Source organism: Alosa sapidissima, chromosome 14 (assembly GCF_018492685.1).
Source record: "Alosa sapidissima isolate fAloSap1 chromosome 14, fAloSap1.pri, whole genome shotgun sequence".
NCBI lineage: Eukaryota > Metazoa > Chordata > Actinopteri > Clupeiformes > Clupeidae > Alosa > Alosa sapidissima.
In genome coordinates this window covers 29,190,269-29,215,542 of record NC_055970.1, presented here as the reverse complement: position 1 = coordinate 29,215,542, position 25,274 = coordinate 29,190,269, and the positions used below count along the sequence as shown (strand labels likewise).

The 25,274-nt window shown below is 40.3% G+C and overlaps 1 protein-coding gene across 1 annotated transcript; it reads right to left on the bottom strand.

Moving 5' to 3' along the window:
- Positions 1 to 527: 527 nt before the first annotated feature.
- On the bottom strand, positions 528 to 19,044 carry pop4 (POP4 homolog, ribonuclease P/MRP subunit). Its single transcript, XM_042060718.1, has 7 exons — positions 18,743 to 19,044; positions 18,369 to 18,421; positions 12,324 to 12,544; positions 4,265 to 4,342; positions 4,103 to 4,164; positions 3,686 to 3,787; positions 528 to 1,822 (listed from the first exon to the last, which is right to left on the bottom strand). Exons 1-7 carry the CDS (start codon positions 18,747 to 18,749, stop codon positions 1,686 to 1,688), a joined length of 660 nt encoding a protein of 219 aa, XP_041916652.1. The 5' UTR covers positions 18,750 to 19,044; the 3' UTR covers positions 528 to 1,685.
- Positions 19,045 to 25,274: the final 6,230 nt, after the last annotated feature.

Below are 25,274 nucleotides of genomic sequence, written 5' to 3'. Positions count from 1 at the left end.
TGATCAGTTTCACGACTGTCTTATAAATGAATCAGATGCTAATGAAAACCTTTTTTCTTTGTTTCCCTTATTGGGATAATTGCTATTACTACGGTCATTCTGTGCAATTCTGCTATAATTACTGTTACATTTTATATTATTAGCCTACACACTAATGGCATTTTGTATACTCATTTACTATCAGTGAAACTGACTTTCCCTCAATCACATTCAACTAAATTGTAGGTAGAGGACCCTATTTTGAGGGATTGAGTGCCATGTTTCATCTTTCAGAGGGTTGCAAGAGCTCTAAATATTAGCTTTGTGTTCTGTGGAGACTACATGTGCATCTCTGTGCCTGTTGAGGAAAGTCACCATTTATTGTAAGAGGAAGCCAGGAGCCTTAACGTGGTGTGTTTCTGTTGAAAGATGGTTTTGCAATTTCACCCTTTTCCCTCCTGCAGTCTGTCCCTCTGCCCCTCCCTCACACTTCTTCTCAGTGTTACCACAATTGCAGACGGAAGTGAGACACGGTATTTGAGAAAGACTGCATGGGATTCAGAAGCAATTTATTTACAACACTGTCAATTTTTGACAAGTTGACAATTTACAAGAAAAGACAATTTAAACAAAAACAAAAAAAAACAAAAAAAAATCTTTCAAAATTGTCTGAATACATTTGTAGACCCTGACAGTATTTAATGTCCAGTATGTTTGACCATCACCTATATATTTCAATGGCTTTATGTGAACAACCAATAACCGTGTTGAAGTTAAAAGAAAATGGGGATTTCTAGAGTATCCATGACGCCAACAATCAAAACCACCCTCCAATGAGAATGTTGAGAAATTCCCAGCAATGATCAACAGGGTGTGGCAAGGTGTCAGTCTGCTAATGTGTGCCAAACAAAACACAAGTTTCAGTCTTTCTGTGTGATTCTTTGTCACTGTTAATGCCACTTGGTTATGCGATTTTGTTTTTGTTCTTAAATGTCTGACCAACAAACACACAGTATAAACACATTTGATCAACAGCTTAACTACTGTGCAAATTGTGATTTAAACAGAAAGCTTACATATGTGCCTTAGCTCCACATTGATATTAAATATACTGGAACTTACTAGCACTGGTAGTGATGCTGTTATTTTATGGGGCAGGAAACAAGCCACTGAAAATCTTGATTTGGCTACTAAGTCAGTGTATTTAGCAAAATTGATGGATGCAATAATAGTCTGGTAACGAGTAATGTATATCCCAAACGGCAACATGGCAAAAATATTTCAGATTTCAAGACTTATTTTCCTTTTTAAAATGACAATTTTATTTGAATGAAAGAAACATTTGAAAATCAAATGAATGCCATATCCATGAAAAAAAAAAAAACTAGGAGGTAAAATAAAAAGGGTGCATTGAGCTCGCCCTTGTGGACAAAAATGATAGAGCCTATGATACACAAAAAACACAGAACTCTCCTGACTAGAGAATACAGCACCCCAGGGTCTGAAGAGAACATCAGTTAATTGAATGTGAATCTACAAAAGCTGTTCCAAAAATATTACTGTACAAAGAAAAAGGAAACAATAAGCACCTACCGAGCGCTTTTCATGTCTACCGGTCATTAATTCTCCTGCAGACCAGTGTTTACTCATCAGATCACTAAGAAGACTGTGCAGAAGGAACCTCCAGAGTTGTGGCTAGGCGTTCCTTATAGGTCAATCGTCCCTCTGGCTTTAAATTTCTTAGCAGAGCGTTCACTGGACCGCAGCTCGAATTTGCTCCCGTAGATATGAGAGACAAAGCCATCAATTTCCACACTGAACACGCTGTTCCTCTTTGGAATTACTGCGGGGGGGAAATAGAAACATTACTTTTATTGAAGAACTTATCTGATAACAGACAAGTTGTTTCTCTCTGAGTATAAGATAAAATTATTATTGTACAACCCGGTTTCCAAAATGTAAAAATGTCAATAAAATAAAATAAAAAAATAATAATTTAAAACCTGTGCAAAGACAACATATCAATTGTTGAAACATTTTGTTTCTTTTTCTTTTTTTTACATTTTACACAGCGTCCAAACTTTTTTGGAAATGGGGCTATATGAATATTGTTAAATCGTATTACAATCCCAAATCAGAAAAAGATGGGACGTTGTGTAAAATGCAAATAAAAACAGAAAGTGATAATATACAAGTCTTGTAAACTCATATTAAGCAGCAAAAAGGACATAGACAACATCAAATATTGAAAATGAACATTTTGACTTCATGGAAAATATATGAGCATTTTGAATGTCATGTTTTTAAAAAAAGTTGGGACAGAGAATGTTTAGCACTGTGCTGCTTCACCTCTTCATTTAACAAAATGATATAAATGTATTGGACCTGAGAAGACCAGACCAGTCAACAGTATGAGGTATTCTTAAATCATGTTTTTCATTCAATGATGCACCTAATTTGACAGGTCTGGACTGTAGACATGCAGGCCATTAGCACCTGGACTCTTCCTCTATGGAGAAATACTGTTTAAATATGTGCAGAATTCATTTTGGCTGAATGACGGTATATGTTGCTCAAAACCTGTATACATCATTCCGAATTGATTGTGCCATGCCCATGCTGTAGGCACTAATGCACCTCCACCGTCATAGATGTTGGGTTTTGAATTTAGGATCAAAACAAGTTGGAATGGTTGGATGCTTAGATCTTTAGCCCAGATGACTGCCTGTCGTGGGAGCATTCATGGGAGGGTCAAGGGGAAAGTGGGAGTTTGCCGTAAAGAGATGGGAGGGGAAGCGCAAATAGCGCCTAATTATGTATTCCGAGGTATGTACAAAAACTGCCTCTGAAAGCGCACGTCTATTCTGCGCCTAAATATCTCCGCCTTGTAAAAGCAGGTGTTAATCCAAATTGTGGTTAAATGAGTCAATAATAGAACCTTTCAAAGACTGCTATTTAGAGCACCAGTTTTGCGTCTTTGTACTATATCAAAAGCAACCTCAACTTTCGTTGGCCTTTCAAATGTCTTACTTTCATGTTATCCACTTAAACTTTCCAACTTGCTAGATTTGACCAATCTTCCATAGCCTATGTGCACAAGTAGTTTGAGTAGAACTACTGATCTCCGTTATCTCCCTGCTTGTTGACATCTTATCATGAATTGTATTATTTCATGATCGCTAAATGTTTGATTCTTTTTAATGCTGTCATCAGTTAACTTCATTCAACTGCACTTGTATGTAGGCTATGCCATTCAGTTGTGGACGTTAGTAAATTGCGGTAGGGGGGCTGAGAAAGGCGCAGATTACCCGATGAAGTGAAAGTTTGATAAATACCACGTATTACAGCGTTCGCTATCTGCGGTTTGTTCATGGTGCTGATAACACAATGTTCACAAATGTAAGTACATCTGGCCCTCAGTCTCTCTGGGATGCTCTTTTTCATATCCAATCATGTTGCCTGGAAGTTTGTTTCCCCATTTAGAGTTGGAACTGTGTATGGACACCTGAGTGTTTTTCAGTGCACACACAAAAAAAGAAATCGACAGCTATTAGAGCGTAAAAAGAATCTTGCTGAATGTGAAAAAAGTGTATATCATGCCATGCATATTTTCGGCACACTGAGAGATCCAGTAAACACCAACATCAACAATGACAAAACAGTTGCACAATTTGATCAACCAGACAAGACAACAATTAGGACCTACCTTTGAGCTTATCCTCTTTTGTAATGATTTTAAACACATGCTTCATCTCCTGGATCAGGATACCCGTAATGCCCACATACGTGGGGCATTTGGATCGCACCACTGCTTGCCAAAAATTGATTTAATTAGAATGAATAGAGAGGTAGTTGCATGATGTGAAATCAGTGATTCATGGTCAATAAGAACAGTCAGGCAAATGCAGGCCATTGATCTCATATCTGATCATAAAGAAGGGGGGGGGGGGGGGGGGGGGTTGTATTCATAATGGTGTTCCAGTTATGCTATGAAACAGACATATACCGGTATATTAAAGACATACTGAATTTCAAGATTGACATCACAGGTGAATTATATCCATAAAACGTCCCAGCTTGTCTAAATTCAGTCTGGCCAAACGGTCTGAAATGAGATTCCCACCTGCTAGTACTGCCCCATGGAGGTCCGCCTTCAAGAACTTCTGCTGGATACTCTGGGGATTGCTACAAAGAAGTAGTAAACATTTATTCATCAGCCTTCATCTCATAATCTATGACCATGCTGAATGGCATTCTGAGTGTATGCTGATAGGTTTGCAATCACCTTTCTGGTTTCAATCCATTGCACAAATCACGTATGTACTGCTTCCACAGCTCATGTAGTGGCAAGAACAGACTGTATCTGAGGAGTGAAAGCAGACAATCTTCAAAAGCATCCAAATGCTGAGCAGCATAACCATACAAAATGCGATGCAATTACCCAATTACATGAGAAAAACATGAGATGCTGAAACTAAATCAACAGAACGAGGGTACCAATGAGGTAAGCACTTCTGCATTCCACAATGGTGAGCAGAATATTTAAATGAGTTATCTCCATCTGACTTTATACTAAGAGAAAAACAACAACAATTAGGCCTACTGATGGTAGTAGATTTAAAGCGCAACTTGCAGGAAACCCCTATGAAGCATAGTGTTGATAAATGATGAAGGAACTAGATTCTCAGAAAGATGAAAAATGATAATTACACCAGAAACAACATATTGTGAGAAAATTGTGAGAAAATAACTTCCGCATTTATAAACCACTAACCGGAAGTGAGCTAACAGAGCGCAAACCAGTCGTAATGCTGACACAGACTCCGGGGAGATTATAAACCATAGACTGTATATACAGTCTATGTTATAAACAATGAAAACACCTGTGATAATTATGAGCCACCTAGGCCAGGTAGGGGCCAGGGAGAGAACAGGGGAAGACATGACGGGCAGAGGACAGAGGTAGAGTTTTGTTTAGTGACTCGGTGATAATGGTGACTAACGCGGTGTCTGCCTCTATGACATTATCTTGATATTGTTTAATAAATCTGCTTTAGCAATCATACTTTTGACGTGACTGTTGATCAAACGTCCATGTAGGCCGCCTTCATTTTTAGTCCTATTGGAATAATCACAATATTTCGCAACAATTGGGCAGCATGGCAAATAACATCGATTCGGACAAAAGCGTCTGCCAAATCCCATAACCATAATGATACACATAACATCAAACTGTTTGACGGCCCATATTTCTTCTGTCATGACCTTCTGGCGGGAAAGTTTATGAGCGGAGCTATGTAGGCTACAGCTTCAGAAAAGATGTCTGGAATGAAGGAGAAGATAGGCTACACTTTTGGGGTGAGAAAGAAAGAAACACATGTGAGTAGGGCTGGGACAACGCGTCGACGCAAAATATGAGCGTCGATTCGTCAAGCATAACGTGTGCTGCTAAATATTTTTAATTTTAGGCTACACCTTCAGTGTTTTCCATACCTTGACTAATCTGTGGCTGGGCACCACAATATCAAAACCGGCCACCACACATTCTATGTTGTAGGCCTACTATTTAAATTAAAGATAAGATAAAATAATTTCATTGAGCTGCACTTTTTACTCACACAGGCTTTCCTCGCCCCGCCCGCTCTCTCTCGTAACGAGCCCGCTGCTCCTCCAAAATATTCACGATTGTTGAAGGATTGTTGTTGCCACATAGAAGCACTGCATAGAACACAATGGGCTAAATTGCTATTAAATCCGCTTAGCATCGTTACCATGCTGCGCAAATTTGTTCAAAACTGCTGCATTAAAGTTAAAGTAAACTCTGCTAAGGTCTTATCACAACATAGTACATTGAGGGGACTAAACCAAGTTAAGTTACAGTATGCAATCAAGCAGTATCTCAAAGCTAACGTTAGAATACTGGTTGGATGTCAAGTTTAGCATGCTTACCTGCAGCTGCTTGTATTCGTTACTCATGCAGGGCTCATTTTATTGACTCTGAATGTTCATCAGCAGCCTTTTAACTGTGTTAATGTTAATTGCAAGGATTCCCACACGAACGTCTTAAAATGACACTAAATTAGACATACACTACTGAACTTTATTGAATGCTACCTCTGACAAATGCATTACTTTGCACTTGTATAGTCTTTTATTTTGGAATCTTAAGAGCAATAAACATATATTGCAATGTTAAAGAATTCATGTTTTTTTCATTCAGATATGTAAATAAACTTGTATAAGTTGCTATTAGTGAATTAATGGGGAGATAATCAATAATCGAATCGAAATCGAATCGGACTAAAAAAATGAATCGTTAGATTAATCAATGCATCAAAAAAATAATCGCTAGATTAATCGTTTATCCCAGCCCTACATGTGAGATAGCTTAGTAGCGACATAAGTGGCAGTATAGCTTAGGCAGCTGCTGCCACATTAACTACAGGTGCAGGTTTCAAAACAGTAGCCTACACTAGGGAACTAGCAAGGTATAACATAACCGCAAGCCTAATTGTAATTAAGTTACACGCATGTGTGTTCATACCGCGGCCGGTAAACAAACACTCACGTTCTAACAACGCGCATTTACAGAATGAAATAGCCTACCACTGGCAATGTCGGCGCAAATATGTAACAAACACAATGTAACAATACTTACAGGTATCTGAACGCACACAATGGAATCATTCACGGAACAAACGTTTAGAACTTTCATAAAGTCAGAATATGCTGTGTGACATGTAAACAGGAATATGTATGAAACATTTTAACAACTCATGTAAAGACCATTTTCGCAATATTGTCTTATTCTGAATACGGTCAATACTCAGAATATTAATATCTGTGTAAACGTTTTGTGACAGATGAGGGGGTGAAGTCCCCTATAGGCTACTTGCACAAAACACACCGAAGCTCGAAAACCCTCTGCTTTTCTTGTTAGAGAAATGGTGGACGTGATGTCCTGACAGGCTGGGAGCTCAAGCACCAATTTAATATGTTTACCTTCTCCTACGTAATATGACTCATTTGTGGCCAGGAGAGGCCTATTTAGGAGCCTGCTTAAAATGAGTACACTTTCTTCTGAATTACTGTCCGTAGGTTTTGTAAAACATTAATTGGTACATATTAACGTTTTTCATGCGACGTATTCTAGGTTCTATAGCTTTGTTTACATCCACCTGGTAGGCAAGGGACAAGTTGAACCCATTGAACATCACAAAGCTGAAGTTGGCCGCACATTCAGAATGCGGTGTAGTCAAGTTTCGATTCCACCTTAAATATTGCAATTTTCTACCGACAGGGGGCAGTGCTGACTGCAAATACGCGATGACACTGGCATTTGCCTAGTAGCAGACGAACATGTAGGCTACTCCTCACAGACGAATAGAAGCCTTTTTTTCTGGTGACTCCATTGTCGACCAATCTTTAAGTAAATGATACAACGTGCTTTCTGTCAAATAAATCGGTTTATATTGCACTTGTTTGGAGGGGGGGGCAGATTTTGAAGCTTTTCTGCTTCTTCTTTACACAAGCTATATTTCATATTTTAAAATGTATGCACTAGATTTGATACCCATTGCCCACACATGATTTGCCGTGAGATATTACACCATGCATGGCCAATTTCGTCGTGAAAATTCACCCTTTTATTACAATTGAAATCCCATGAGCTGTTTTTCATATTCCACAATGTATGCACTAGACTTGATACCTATTGCCCACACAACATTTGCCGTGAAATATTACACCACATCCCGAAACTACAGTCTCTAAGCTTTCATACGACACCCTGCATGCCAAATTTAGTCGTGGAAAATGGCCATATTTCATAGATTTAATTTACATGAGCTATATTTCATATTTTACAATTTATGCACTAGATTTGATGCCTATTGCCCACACATAATTTGCCGTGAAATATTACACCACATCCCGATACTACCGTCTCACAGCGTTCATATGACACCCTGCATGCCAAATTTCATCGTGGAAATTCACCCTTTTATTACAATTAATATTACATGAGCTGTTTTTCATATTCCACAATGTATGCACTAGATTTGATACCTATGGCCCATACATGAAATATTACACCACATCCCGATACTACATTCTCTCAGCTTTCATTTGACTCTATGCATGCATGGCTAATTTCGTCGTGGGAAATCACCCTTTTATTGGGGGCCAAGCAGCGAAGCTGCGAAGGCACATATTGTTTTTTTTTAGTTGGGGGCCAAGCAGCGAAGCTGTGTTTCTATGTTTACGTATTATTATTATTATTATTTCGCCATAGAAGTCTATGGCAGCCCATAGAACCGTCTGCTAAAAACTTGTAAAATTTGGCACACTAATTAGGCACAGTCCCCTGGTTAATTTTACCAAGTTTCAAGTCGGCACCTCGAGCATTCTAGAACCACTAACAGGCCAAAGTTGAAGGTGTATTCACGCATGTAACTAAAAATAGGTGTCATTGGAATCCGTGGACCAAGCCAAATTCGACGCATCCTATGATGTAATTTTCCGCCGTATTGGATTTCAGCGAAAGTGAATCTAAAGCTTCACAGGTCACAAATTTTGTCTGATTGTCACCAAGCTTGACAAACATGATCTTCTGACCATGCCTCATACAGGTTGTGCTTCTTGTCTTTAAACCTAAAACTGTTCTCCCGTAACAGCCAATCGAAATCGACGGCAAAGCCGCCAAACAGGAAGTGAGCTCATATCTCGGCAATAATTTCATGCATCATAACCAAACTTAGTACAGGGACTCGTGACCCCATCAGGAGGACGCTTAAAAATGTTGGTGACCTTTGACCACTAGGGGTGCTGTAATTATCAACACTTTCACCGATTTAAACCAAACTTGGTATATGGACTTAGGAGCACATTCTGAGGATGCACAATACATGTGTGCGCTTTGACCACTAGGGGAGCTAGAATTATTAACACTTTCACTGATTGAAATTAAACTTGGTACATGGACTTCAGACCCCATCCTGAGGGGACACAATACATTTGTTGTCTTTTGACCACTAGGGGGGTGCTATAATCATAGGAAGTAGACTCATATCTCAGCAATGCATTTAGGTATAGAAACCAAACTTTGTACACGGACTCAAGACCCGGTCCCAATCCAATCCAATCCAGTCCAGTCCAATCCAGTCCAGTCCAATTGAACCCATGAGTCCATGTACCATGTTTGGTTTCTATTTGTGAAAGCGTTGCTGAGATATGAGCCTACTTCCTGTGATTATAGCGCCCCTTAGTGATCAGAAGATGACACATTTATTGCGCGTCCTCAGGATGGGGTCCCAATTCCTTGTACCAAGTTTGGTTTCGATATGTGAAGGCGTTGCTGAGATAAGCTCATCTCCTGTAACTCTGATGAAAATGATGAATTCTGATCTGTTGGTGGCGCCAGAGGATTAGACCTAGAGGTGTGGAAATTGGTGGGTGTGGTCAGGGCCCTGACGCCTCGTACCAAATTTGAGTTTGAATTGTGAAAGGGTTACTGACATGCGAGTTCACTTGCTGTTTCTTTAGCGCCATCCTAGTGGTCAAAAATCTGACAAGTAACTTTTGTTGGGCTTTATCTAAAGATCATATATGCCAAGTCTTGTCAAGATTGGTGAAAGTTTGTGGCCTCTGAAGCTTTTCTTGCATTAATGATTTTGAACTGTTGAACGGCGCTAGAGGGTAAGACTTAGTGGCAAATAGGTTGGTATGCGTCGTCAGGGCCATGCCCTGATGGCATGTACTAAGTTTGGAATTTATATGTTTAGGCACTGAAGGGATATACGCTGATTTCCTGTTTGGCGGCTTTGTCGCCATTTTTGATGGGCTGTCACGGGCAGATACTTTTGAAATTTAAAATCTGTCTCGTAACATTTGTGAGGCTTGGTCAAAAGATCATGCGTGTCATGTTTCGTGACAAATGGACAAAATTTGAGACCAATGGCCTGAGTAGAAGTGTGCCAAATTTCACAACTTTTTACTGCACAGTTTTATGGGCTGCCTGTTATGTGTGTTTTCAAACAGCATCAGAGAGACACATGTCCGCCATATCCATTCATTTATTTCACTAACGTAAAACACATACAACACCGGATGTACGTCATTCGACAGCCCGAAAGCCGGCTGTCGTAAACTGTTACAATGTGTGTCTCGCAGCTTCGCTGCCTGGCCCCTAATATACTGTATATATACTTTTTTGATCCCGTGAGGGAAATTTGGTCTCTGCATTTAACCCAATCAGTGAATTAGTGAAACACAAACAGCACACAGTGAACACACAGTGAGGTGAAGCACACACTAATCCCGGCACAGTGAGCTGCCTGCTACAATGGCGGCGCTCAGGGAGCAGTGAGGGGTTAGGTGCCTTGCTCAAGGGCACTTCAGCCGCAGCCCACTGGTCGGGGCTCGAACCGGCTACCCTCCGGTTACAAGTCCAGAGTGCTAACCAGTGGGCCACGGCTGCCCCACTTTATCAATAATACTTTACTTTATCAATAATACTTTATCAATAATAATGATAGGAAAAGGAACGAACACAATGGGTGCCTTTGAAGCTTCGCTGCTTGGACCCCAATAATAACAAAAGGGAAAAGGTAGAAATGCAGTGGGTGCCTTTACAGTTTCACTGCTTGGCCCCCAATAATAGGAAAACATAAAAACACAATTGTGCTTCGCTGCTTGGCCCCCAAAATCACCAAAATGTACCGAATGACTTGAGAGAGACTGTAGTATCGGGATGTGGTGTAACATCTCACGGCAAATTATGTGTGGGCAATAGGTATCAAATCTAGTGCATACATTGTGGAATATGAAAAACAGCTCGTGTAATATTAATTGTAATAAAAGGGTGAATTTCCACAACGAAATTTGGCATGCAGGGTGTCATATGAAAGCTCAGAGACTGTAGTATCGGGATGTGGTGTAATATTTCACGGCAAATGTTGTGTGGGCAATAGGTATCAAATCTAGTGCATAAATTGTAAAATATGAAATATAGCTCATGTAAATTTAATTGTAATAAAAGGGTCAATTTTCACGACGAATTTGGCCATGCATGGTGTCATATGAAAGCTGAGAGACTGTATTATATCGGGATGTGGTGTAATATTTCACAGCAAATGATGTGTGAGCAATAGGTATTAAATCTCGTGCATTAATTGTGGAATATGAAATATAGCTCATGTAATTTAAATGTAAGATAAATGGTCATTTTCCACGACGAAATTTGGCATGCAGGGTGTCATATGAACGCTGTGAGACGGTAGTATCGGGATGTGGTGTAATTTATTTGACAGAAAGCATGTTGTATCATTTACTTAAAGATTTGTCGACAATGGAGTCACCAGAAAAAAGGCTTTTATTCGTCTGTGAGGTGTAGCCTACATGTTCGTCTGCTACTAGGCAAATGCCAGTGTATTTGCGTATTTGCAGTCAGCACTGCCCCCTGTCGGTAGAAAATTGCAATATTTAAGGTGGAATCGAAACTTGACTACACCGCATTCTGAATGTGCGCCCAACTTCAGCTTCGTGACCTATTCAACAGTGGTGTTTAAGGTTGCTGTGTTAAGTTGTTGTGTGTGATCGCTAAACAATTCGGTCAAATCAGTTTATTTTGACATACGGGAGTTAGCCTAACTGACCTGTAGGTTATAGCAGATAAGCCTATTCTGTTTTCATTTATTATCATTTGTTGTGATTATATAATCAAATGACAATCATGATAACTAGAAATAGAAGGACAGAAGATAGGTGATTGATGCCGAGACAAATTAGAACAAACTGTTCCGGTAAAAATATTCTTGCCATGTTTAAAATGCTGCACTTTTCCCCCCTTCATAGCCTATCTCTGGCAATTCATTTTTGGATGACTGTAGAAAGTTGTATTTTAGCCTACGTCTTCGTAGACAGTAGCCTAGGCTGCACCATTAGGCCGTCTTGAGAATAAAAGACTTCAAGCTGCTAACGATCATCCTCCACAACCATGAGGATAGGTAGGCTAAACGGTCGTTCGTCGCCTTTTTGCTTCTTATTGTAAAACCAACTGTTAGGGCCTACACAAGTGGTCGGCATCCCAGTCAATATTTTATATTAAAATTTCAATTTTAAAGCTATTTGTAACTATGTGTAGCCTATGCAACCCGACTGTTGTAGGCTTGCCTACCATTCTTGCCTACCACTCTAGTTGTAAACAAACGGTGACGTAACATTAGAACGGAGGTGCAAAACCTTAATACATTCTTAAAAAGACATTTTCAGACAAGATGAAGCATACATTCAGTTTTGAAATCAACCTGCAAATTGCTCTTTTAAGTAAGATATTTGATACGCACTTTTGATGCTCTGGTTTGATCTGGAAGACTTTCAGCTCTCTTCTTTCTCTGGCATTGAGCCCTTTAGCCTTTTTCCTTTTCACCTTGGCCTTCTTTGGTTTGCTGTACTCCAACACAACAGCCTTCCGAAGCAGCCGCTCATCCAGGCGTTCCCTGCTGCTAGGCAGGCTCCTCTTGAGGAAAGAGCTTGTGAACAGCGCTGCCTGTTTGGTCCCATGAGACTTCACATAACATCACAAACAAAGCAGTTAATACACCTGAAAAGCCTCCCTGAAGCATTTGTGGCATGGGCTGATATTTTCAGATCATGACAGGCACTCCCACTGCTTTTTCATTATTGAGTAAATCACACGTGTCATGAAATATGCCAGAGTTCCTGTAGATCAAGTCAAAATAATAATGATAAAACTCCACACACAGAACACAATTGGATAACCCCTGTACACATAATGCATTTCAAGAGTTCATTTTCTTCCAGGTCATGGAAAATTCCATCAGATCATGTTCACCCTGCCCATTCATTTCCCCACTATGTGTACCAGGGCCGGTTCTAGAAATTTTGGATGGGCAACATAGCAAAATGGTCAAATTGTATAAAAATAGACATAAACACAAAAACTTGGTAGGCCTTCATATTCATTGGATTTCATATTGGAGTTCATTTTTACAAGTAGCCTAAATATTTTGTCTTTTTTTAACACCTACCTTTAATGTCATGATTACATTTTTTAGTGGTGTGTAAGTCTAATTAGGGGCCTTTCAAGTTTTCTCTGTGTCTGTAGGATATTATTTGGTAATGAGATGTGCATAAGGATATGAGGATGTAAGTCAGGATGTCTACTATTTGATTAGTTAAAATAAATATTGAAAAACCGTACAACTCAAAAGGAACCTGTCTTGGATCGCAGAGGAGTAACGTGCAATGTTTATTTTATGGTGAGCACTGCACACAAACATGACATAACCTCATAGCTAGAAGGAACTAGGCTATTTTCAGATGTAAAAATTTGCCAATAGCTACGCGCCTGTTAATCATGTCACTAAAAACTTAATTTAATTGCCTAGGTTACAGATACAGACTTGAGAAATGTAAGTCAACAGATCAGCTATTATTATTTGTGGACATCAAACCTGAAGAGGAACAGAAGAAGTTTACCCAACTGCTGTTCCCGCAATTCACTTGCATGGAGCTTTTTTTTCTCTTCTCATGCCCTGATAATTCTGCTTCATCTTCTCATCAACAATATAAGTCTCACTTGATGCTTGTTGTGTTCATAATATTGAGATTCAGGAAGATTCAGTGCAAGATGAGTAACTTGTAGGTTGCTCACACACACACACACACAATACACCCCCTCTCATACCAACTTCAAGTTTCTTGAAAACTTTAATCCTCCAACCGGAACACATGAAACCAGTTATATGGTTGCCCTGCAACATTGCTCAATCTGGACATGCATTGACAATGTCAGAGAGTTGTCTCCACTTTGTAGCCCTTGACAAGTACTTACAGTATTTAGGCTATGAAATCGAACAGGCAGGTCAGCATTTCACATAGGCAGAGAAAAGCTGTTGCTCTCAAACACTGTCCACTTAATCAATAAGTGGAATAGATTAAATGGAATCGATTAACTAGACAGATATGGAAGGTTTGCAACGTGATATAGCCTAATGCTCCCTATTTTTAGTACTTTCAAAATACAGCATTTTATTTTGATACATGGTGTGGCTAACGCAATTGATACACTTAAAATAAGGGTATTTGATATATTATTTTAAACTACATGTTGATGTATTTTTGGCCATCCCAGCCAACAGCTACAGCAGCGTTTCTCAAACTGTGGGTCACGACCCACTACTGGGTCGCGGAGACATGCCAGGTGGGGCGCGAACTGACGTGAAAAACAGGAGTTTTTTTATTTATTTTTTTAACTGTAGCCTGGGCCCAGGTATAGCACCCGATGCGCAATGAACGCACTGTGTTATTCACAGGGAAGCGCTTGTGTCAAGGCAGCCGACTGTGTTAGTGTTAGTCCCGACCTACATGAGATTTTGAACATTGTTGTGAGAGTGGTGAATTTCATCAAAACCCGGCCCTTAAAAGCGCGTCTATTCTCCGCACTTTGCGAAGAGATGGTAGCAGACCAAAAGGCTGTACTGTTTCACAGCGAGGCAAGGTAGCTTTCCCGAGGTAAAGTGCTGTCGCGCGTGTTTGAGCTCCGAGTCGCCTCTTCTTGGAGGAAGAGCGCATGTTTGAATCTGCAAGCACGTTCACTAATGAACATTTCTTGATGAAGCTGGCCTATCTTAGCGATATATTTGATATATCTTAGCGATCAGTGTTGTGTGTAACGCGTTACAAAGTAACGCGTTACAGTAACGTAACTACTTTTTCGAGTAAAAAGTAGTGTAACGCGCTACTACTGAAAATTTGGTAACGTAACGTAGTTCCTTTTTCATATCGGCGCAAAGTTACTTTTCCCAGGGACAGGTTTGACAGCGACGCTGTTTTCTCAGCTGCGCACTTGTGCAATAGGCACGAGCTCCAAATGGCAGCCTACATGACAGAGGAAGTGCAATCATAGCTCCACATGGTACGTGACAGGCTGGTGGCAATGAAGCAAGACACAGCCAACGCTAACTTCTGAGGGATGGACATTACTTCGAACTCGTTGAAACTAAGGTGAGGAATGTGAGTGTTAGTTGTAGCCTACACGGTGCCCTGATTTTGTCCACTGCCGTTAACTCAACTGCCAGCCTATTGATACGATTTGCACTAGCTTTGCACCAAATTTCGGAGGAGCGCCTGTTTAATGAAAGAGTATAAGGCTATAAAATAAGCCCTCATATATTTTGTGCTCACCTATATGCCCAAGATGAATCGAGGCTATGTTATTTAATATTGTTTCATAGGGCTTTAGTGGTGGTTGTTACAAACACGCCAAGTCCACCCCGAAAATAGACACGAAAACTGCCAAGACGCCATCTCTGACAAACCAAAACAAACAAAAAGGTTACAAAGCTAGCTCACTTAGGCCATCCTTAAAAATATTTTTGTTTGCAGTAACAGCCAAAAAAAAATAAAAATGGGTCGGTAGGTAGGTCAATGTTTTTTTTTTCAAGATTCAAAGTAAAAAAAAAAGTTCAATTTTGGTCATGGTGATTACGTAGGAATGAATTTACACAAATGTGCATATTGTGACGTAACTGACTGGGTCTTCAACCCGTGCCTTCAGGCGCACCATTGAAAACCTCATTCTGATGCAGGTAATATAGACCAGCCTTTCTCAAACTTCTTTGACCTGAGGCCCGATCATGGCAGACTTTTGGGTCATAGGGCTCATCTACATGTACCCAGAAAGAAGGCTACAATAGCTCTTGGCCACGTTATTTTGAAATTTGACTATACAATACTCAATGCTATACAGTCTCTGCTCTGTTTCTAAGGAAGTTCTATTAAGTTTCGTTAAATAAATAAATAGCCTTCCAACAGGTTGAAGCGGAGCTTTGATACCAACGTTATCGATTAGTTTCAGTTTCCCTCGCGCAGACGCGCATTGAATGAATGCTCATACCACCACTTAATTGTAGGGCTCCATGTTTAATGACATCGATAGCAGAAACGTTTGTTTTCTTTTTTCGTCGATCCGCGGTTTCTTGATCAACTGCGCAGCAACTTATCAGATGAAGCACCGGGCCTAATTTCACTCCACGACTCCGCGGACCAGCAGTCTCCATGTTGCGGACCCATATTTTGAGAAATGCTGAATAGACCACAACCAATTTCAATACTCCGACACGGTCACCGCTAGACTAGGGGGAGACGGGATGAGAAAAGATCTGCCCACAGTTCTTCCAGAACTTCGTGCCAAGTAAAAGCGTTATCAGTTTGTGTGAATGAAACGAAGCGTAGGCCATAGTGTGACATGCGTCAAACCAATGGTGTAGAGATGACGCCACAGGTTTTTTTTTTTTAAGTGAGCCACGTTTGCATGTAGGCAAGTTATATTCACAATACTTGGGCCTACTAAAAGAAATATTATTTTATTGCATTTGTATTGGTTGTTTAGAGTAAAAAAAAACAATCGGTCGGTATTAACGCAAGTTTACAACCGGCAAGTCGGTCGGACTAAAAGGGAAAAAAAACAAAATATTTGGGTCGGTTCTAAATTGACAGGGTCGGTCGGGTTACGGCAAACGAAAATATTTTTAAGGATGGCCTTACCTGCTACGTTGTCTAGGGATTCTAAAGTAACTACCTGCTAGCTAGGACCTGGATTATAACGTTAAACTTGCCCTGCAGTGTATGTGTAAACGTGAAGTTGAAAACTAGGTCAGTGTGGATGAACTGTGGGTGTGACTAATGAGAAGGCCAGGAGCGTAGCTTACCATCCGCCGAAGAACGCCGAATAACCCAATCCTTACTCCAAATAACCCAATCCTTACTCCCAGCGAGTGGCCAGCCCAAGCTCCAGGTCCTTCAAGTCAAAGTTCTGTCTTACGACGACGGTAGTCCACAAAAGGAAAATGTTCAAACGAAAATCCTAAAAGATCTGAGAGGTCATGGGCACGCTGCGTTGCAGACACAGAAACTCACATCATGGGAAACGCGCATCACTTCAATCAGTCACCTCTTTCCCATTTTCAAACCTTGGTGCGTCAACGCCCACTAATCAGCTGACGCTTCCACAGCCTTCTCATATCAGTGTGTAGTTTCCCTGGCTGTCCACTACGTAACATGGTGTTGAAGTATAAGCCCTGTATTTCTTGTCAAGTGCTCTGTTTGTGCCATTTTTTTAATAATAAATAGCACAAAAGAAATACCTGTTATGTCCTCCATAGTAGAACTTTATGTAGGCCTACACATTTAGGAACAGATATTGGGTTCTGAGTTCTAAGTCGAGCAACATAAAATAACGTAAAAGTAACGAGTAACGTAAAAAGTTACTTTCCATAGAGGGTAACTAAGTAAAGTAACAGGTTACTTTTTTGAGTAAGTAATGAGTAACGAGCAAACACTACTTTTTAAAAGTAACTTCCCCAACACTGTTAGCGATACATTTAAGTTAAATGTCCAGTTACAAGGCAAAGACAAGCACCTACCTCACCTAGCAAATAAGATTACTGCATTCACCAAAAAAACTTGAGTATGGGACAGGCGCCTCGATCGCGACATTATGCCTTTGAGATTTCTGAGCGAAATCGCTGAAACGTCTGATTGGGAGCCACTCTTGTGATCCCATGTATTAAACAGTAGGCCTACATCACATCCCTGCAAAGTTTAATGCAGCATGTTGGTATTTCATTGAATATATTGTACAATGCTGTAAAATGGCCTATGCTTCCTAATATGTTGCTGGAAAACAGAAATATGTGTGTTATGTATTTAATTATTATTATTATTATTATTATTATTATTATATCTGCAGCACCAGCTGAATTTAACTCTGATGAAGAGGATATATTTATAACTTATCATTATTTCAATAAATTTGACAATTTTAAGCTTGACCTACCACTTACATAGAGCGATGAGGGACAGGTGGGGCTCGAGAATGCCCCCTTGATCAAAGTGGGGAATGAAAGAAAAAGTTTGAGAACCACTGATCTAGTTTGTTAACTACCACAGTCACGAGTTGGGTCGCGATAGTCTGTCATTTTTAAAAAGTGGGTCCACAGAAAAAGATGCCCCCCAGATAGCCTACCATTGTTTTTTTGTTTTTTACTGAAAAACTTACTCTGTGACTTGTTCTCATACTGACAGAGTCAGAAACAGAGATCTGAATGTGAAAAATGGCCAGGGCTTTCTTTTAAGGCTAATACATTTGTCATGCCTTGTTAATAATCCGTACAGTTCACAGCACTATTGTAGGCTACATAAACTTGCAAATGAAATGTACCATTAGTGGCATTAATATCACGTGCAACGTACGAGCCATGCCATGCCGACTAGTGGCAACAGCGAGCATGATAACTGACTTTTTATCGGAAAGCTGAAAATACTGTGACAACATTAACTGAATATTTTGCAAGCAGCATACTCACATGAACTCCGAGAATATCGGCATGCTCTGAAGGTAGTTTCGTATTCACATCAGCTGAAATGTGCAATGTAATTTAGTTGATGTACAATCTGGACGAGTACAATGTTAGAGTTTTCGTGTCCATAACATACTTTTGGACGCCAATATGAGGTATTATAACACATCATGACTACATATGAATAACTTAGGCCTACTGCAGTTTATGTAATGCGTTGTTGTGTTCGGGAGGCTGGATAGATCCTGGCTAGTAATGCTTGCTAACATGTGCGTTAGCATTAAGCAGCGCTTTTAACGTTAAAGATCAGCGTTATCCAGTAGTTACAGATCATCAATAAAAATAATGCCATCAGCAATCAACCCGTTGTTTATGCTCACCTTCCATATTTCAGACGACAGAGCTTGGCTTTAGAACACGAGTCGTTGATTCACTTATCATGCCTGCTTGGGTCAGGTCTGGAACAATTTTCAGTCCAAAGCAATCGAGTCTCGCATCATGGTCAAAATCCTTCATCCAATAGTTCAAATAGTTTGCAATGTGTGTGTAGGTAGGAACCGTAGGAACTCTCGCTGAACAACACCATCAGCATCCTAATATCCGCCGCGTAGTGTTATCAAGCTAGCTATTTAGAGCCATTTGTTATTGTATAATTCAGTTGCAGACTCATAATGCATTCAGGGAGAGAAGCCCAGAGCAGTAGGGATGGGCAAAGCGAGGCTTTATGAAACACTGAAACGTTCGAAGCAATCGTGCCGAATTGTTCCGAAGCTTTGAAACAATTCCGACACCTCAGAGCTGTTTAGGGTGAAACAAATCTGTCAAATGCTTCGTATTAGAGATGCAGTCTTTAAAGTTCGTGGCTCGCTGTGTTACCTGTGTTCAGTCTTTGTCAAAAGCTAAGCAGCATGCCCTTGGTTAACTAGATGTACCGTATAGCGGTACAAAATATGACCGCCGCTCAGTCCTGTACATCCGTTCCGCGAAAATAAATCACACTTCAATTTGTCTCCATATTTTACTCCATCCCCCACTCTTGAAACTTTTGTGTATGCTTGTTTGGCATGCCTGAGTGTGTGTGTGCGGCTGCACAGAAAGTAGCCTACTGGTGCTGAAAAGGTGAATAGATTGTAGAATAGCCAAAGAAGATGTAGCATTGTTATAAAACCTTTAAAATCTCTAAACAATCACAAGTAGGGCAGTTCATCACAGTTCATCCATTGCAACTGGATTGATGAAAGGTCACTTACACCTGTAGGCTACATTGTATTTGGGAGAAGCAAAAGGTATCAGCATAATGTTATTTATTTATTTATTTTTTATGTATTTATAAACAAAAACATCTCTGTCAGTTCCATGCCGTTTTCAACAGCTATCAAAAACAAAGGTCATTTTTGAATGGATGGATTTTTTGTGAATGTTTCTTCTTCTACATAAGATTTGTGTCATCTTTAGTTCATATAATACTTTATTGTCAATGCACAAATTAAGTAACAGTAGTCTGAAACGTTATTGTTAATGCACAAATTAAGTAACAGTAGCCTAGTCTGAAACGAAATGCTGTTTTACATCTAACCAGTGGTGCAAATAACTGACATGTCCAAATGGGCCTTGATGAAATGCGTCGCTAGACTGTTCATACACATTTTAACGGGCCAAAGTTGAAGAGCTTTTGTCCGTTATTGTTCGTGCAGGAATCGGGCTGATTCATGTTCCCTTGCATTGTTTAACTGAGGTCCATGGCTAGTCTGGCTTTCATCAGACCAAGCTCAATCTTTTAAGAAATCAAAAAATAAATAGCGGGCAGATCAGGCTGGGTTCACCCAGCCTAGTCCATAGGCACCCGATATTGTTTAATTTTCCTATTGAGATATACACGCTCTGGCTATTCTAAATGCAAAATGCATCAGGGAGTTATGACAAAACGGTAACTAACAAACTAGATCCTAATAGAAAGCTGTTAGCTTCCCTAAGCTACAGGTAGGATTATAAGGTAGGCCTATTTACAACATAAATTGTCAATAGGCTATGCTGGCGACACAAATAAAATCTCCTTTGGAAACCAATGGCTTACGCCTTACAGTATCAAGCGGACTTAAACGGTCATATCGTGGCGAAAAGTTGTAATAACATTCACGCAGCTCCATGAGTCAAGGAAAGCGCGAATGCAGTAGCCACTTCTAAATGGGACACAGTAGCTTAAGGTGTTTTGCTAAAGCAGCCATAATGAAATGAAGGTGTCATTGTTTGGATACTTCACACACACGTGCTTTTTAATTTCACAGACTACAACTACCAAGCTGTAATCAAAGCACAACCCCGGGGACGAAATGACATTTTTCCGTAAAAGTCTAGTGGGGCTACATACCCACCAAATTTCATGTACCCCTGTGGTTCGGTGTCCCGGGTATCAATGACCAAAAATTCAGGGAGTAGATGACGGGAATTCTTGAATTGTGTGCATGTGTGCGTGTACAAATTTATGTTTATGTGTGTGGGTGTGTGTGTGTGTGTGTATGTGCGTGCTTGTGTGTTTGCCTGCGTATGTGTGTTTGTGCATGTGCATGCATGCGTACATATGTCTACTGTGTGAGTATGTGTCATACGTATGATTACTGTAAATGTATGTGTGTGCGTGTGTATCTGTTTATGCACATGTGTGCACATGGAATGGGTTAACATGACCCCTGGAGGCAAACATACGGAAAAAATTGGTCATCCTAGGCCCTACAGTTCTCAAGATATTCACAGAGAACTGTGTCTGCCCTACCCTCCTTTCAGGGGGTCCAGTCCAGCGGGGGGGGGGGCTACAGATCAAAAAGAAGAATGACGGTTCCATGCTATCCATGTGGGGGTACATGCCCACCAGGTTTTGTGTACCCCGGTCTTTCAGTGTCCCGGGAATCCTTGTTGGTGTACGTCACTAAATGTACACATAAATTATTTTATTGTAAGGCCCCCCATGAACGAAAGTACACAAAACTTGGCATGCATTCGGAGGGTGTCATAATGATCCTACACTTTTAATTTTGTGCAGTTTTGACCTTGTCAGCCAGAGATATTGTGATGAAAACACCTAATTTTTTGCTTTTTAATTTTTAACTAGGTGGCGCTATACATGAAATAAGTGGTAATGGGATGGGTTGACATGCCCCCTTAAGACCAACATACATAAAAAAGGTGGACCTCCTAGGCCCTACGGTTCTCGAGATATTCACAGAAAACTGTCTCCGGCCACCTACAGGCCAGTTGGTGTATAGTAACATAAATTAATTTATTGTGTGGCCCCCCATGAACGGAATTCCACAAAACTTGGCGTGCATACAGAGGGTGTCATAATGATCCTACACTTCCAATTTCGTGCAGTTTTGACTATGTTAGGTCACAGATACCTTCAATTACAACACCTCATTTTTACTTTTTTGTGTTTAACTAGGTGGCGCTATACATGAAATGAGTGGTTATGGAATGGGTTGACATGGCCCCTTGAGATCAACATACAAAAAAAAATGGTCCTCCTAAACCATACGGTTTTCGAGATATTCACAGAAAACTGTGTCTGCCCTACCCTCCTTTCGGGGGTCCAGTCCAGCGGGGGGGGCTACAGATCAAAACGAAAAACGATGGTTCCATGCTATCCATGTGGGGTTACATGCCCACCAAGTTTTGTGTACCCCGGTCTTTCAGTGTCCCGGGAATACGACGGAGTATTAGGGCCACACATGAAGGAAAAAAATATTTTTGCCATGACGAGATTAAACTCGACATGTCGACTTTAAAGTCGCCATGTCAACATTAAACTCGACATTTCGAGAATAAAGTTGAAAGGTAATATCGACTTTAATCTTGACGTATCGACTTTAATGTCGCCATGTCGACATTAAACTCAACATTTCGAGAATAAAGTTGAAATATCATGTCGACTTTAATCTCGACGTGTCGACATTAAACTCAACATTTTGAGAATGAAGTTAGTTTGGAGAGAGAACGACCGCTCGGGACGATTGAAAGGGAGGACGAATGAAACAATGCAACAAGTGCAACAATGATTCAGAGTGTTCGAGTGCAACAATGATTAGACATAGGCCTATATCATGTGGACAAAACATAGAACATATTAACCTACGTTGCTCAGCCAAATACTTTGCTGTTAGGTCCTTATCACGGAGTTAGGCGATAAATGCGATGGTCAAAAGTAGCCTATACGTCATAGCGGTTTATTTATTTATTGTAGGCCTATTATTAAAGTGTTGTTCTAAACATTTAGTTGTTGCATCTAAATGTTCAACTTCATGCTTATGCACTAGAGGCATACTAGGCGCTCTCCCCAATCCTAGACTTTCACGTTGCTTGTTTGTAATGGATGCAAAACAGCCCATTGCTGAATGTCTATGGAGGGACGAATGAAGCTGTCCTCCCGACCACCCCATGTAGGCTAGTAGCCTACTTGCACACATATGCACACAAAGTGCATAAATAAAGTGCATGGACACATATTCTCTCACGGGATTAAAATAGTATATATGCTTAGGCTATACCTGTGTTTCTAGCCTCCTATAGGCTACGTATTGCAGGTGAGACATGGAAAAGCAGTTTTAGAAAAATGAGTTTTGCCATGTTATCCTATGGAGAGTGACGCCCGTGGGTCATGAAGGGCAGTTATTTGGATGTGTAGTAGCCTTAACCACGTAAAACAGAGTGAAATAACATTTTGTATAGAAACATTATATCATTGGATACATATATTTTTCTAGCTATTTAGCCTAAACGGCATAGTATTTCCATAAACCCGAGACAGCACTTCACGATGACGGCAATGATAGTTAACAGACAAGACGCAATCTATCTAAATATCTGCAATCTATCTGAAATAACACCTATTTGAAGCCCATTTTTCATGTGATATATTGTGTATTAGTATAGGCTACATAGCTTAAACTGTGTAGGCTATGTTTAAACAGTAGGGCCTATTGCGAGTTTAATGTCAGCATGTCGACTTTAAAGTCGACACGTCGAGATTGTGTTTATGAGATATGATATTTCAACTTTATTCTCGAAATGTCGAGTTTAATCTCGCCATGGCAAAAATATTTTTTCTCTTCATGTGTGGCCCTAATACTCCGTCGTACGGGAATCATTGACGGAAATTTGGGCATGCGAAAAAGAAAAAAAAAAAAAAAATGACCGCCGCTTCGCTGCGCGGAGGTCATAATTACTGGATGGGAGACCACATGAAGTCGCAATAAAGGGAGTCTTATTGCTGCCACTATGTGTTCTCGAAATCACTTTCTTCTTATAAAAACTATTCTGAGAGTTTAGTTGAAACTGTGTGGTTAATGGTGAAGTAAGAAAACATAAACAGATACGATCTGAAACAATACCTTACAAATCAAACGGGGATCGAACCACATTTGAGCAGCCTGGGCTACCGTGCAAAAAACACCCTCACTAACCACTACACCATCATGGTTAAGCTACACTGTTAATTGAACGCGCGGGCACGCCTGCCGACACTGGTGAAATGCACCGAAGGTTCACTTAATTTTGGTCACATGACATGGGGATTTTGAACGATGTTTCGAAGCAGTGGTCACATGACATGGCTGTTTTGAACCACGTTTCGAAGCAGTGTTTCGAAACACTTGTGCTTCGAAGCCTCGACACTGATTCGAGACGTCGGTTTCGAAAGTCACACCCCTACAGAGCAGTTATGCATTATTCTGGCAGGCAGTTTAGGCCTCTAAAGCAACCATGCGCAGACATGCACTGTGCAAATTTCCGAAATCAAATATAAAAATATTACTTTACAATTGGCTCTAGTGTAGAAATATCAAACTTACAAATAAATATGAATTACTGTTGACTTTCCACTCAGTTTAATTATACATCTTGAAGTTGGTAAGATAAGATACATTTACTTCAATTTTAAACAGTTGTAAACAGCTTCTAAATAAAAGCAATAGAACTTCCCTCATCATATGTTATGAAAGTAATACTCTTGTCAAAGTACACACATGGGATATACAGACCTCATTACGCGTAGGCCTACACATTACAGTAGTGCTGCATAATGACTTATTTAAAGAAAAGTGAGTGAGTGAAAAACATGTTTTCTGGGATACAGTGATACATGAGCTTAAATTCATTATGTTAAGATACAAGAACCATTGCTACGTGGATTGGTTTCTTTTATTACTTAGCTTTAGTAATTCTGTCCATAGGAGCCTTACACAGCCATTGGCACAAACATGGTCAAAACGAATTAGTATGAGGTGTTCAAAGCCTCTCCCGCAGTTTCTGAAATGTCATGTTTTGACCCGAGGTGCATTACCACGCGGCAGGAGTAGGTATGTGATTGAAGGGGCCCCCGGTGAGAGCTGTTGTTTTTCCTGGTAGAAAAGTTCATCAGTTAATATCAGCTTAGTCATGGGCCTCTCTCTGATCTCGGTGAACAAGTTCAGGTGCAGGTCAAGTTGGACAGCAGTTTGGCGGAGAGTTATTTGAAATACCCCCTGACAGGTAATTTCTTAGTTGATTTAATTCTGTGGTGTAGGATGTGTCAATCTCCTTAGAACTAAAAAATACAACTAACTTGATCTGATTCAACATCAGTCCCCACAACGAGCAGCATTTTCATGCCCTGATAGAGCAGTTCTTTTTTTATTATTATTTTATTAGTGCAGATTGCACCATACGTTTCAACAGTTTCAATCAAAGGTCCTGGCTTTGATGCCTAATTTCCTGAATTGCCTGGTGATTTCAGAAAGAATCAATGTCAGACGACAAGCTGGGAAAATGGGCCCATGAAAAACGCTCCTCCAGTCCCTGCTGCAGCATCCTCTCTGTGGCACGTCTACCTCAAACAGGGATAATCCCCCTCATTTTCTCCACATTCAACGCTTGGAGCCCCCT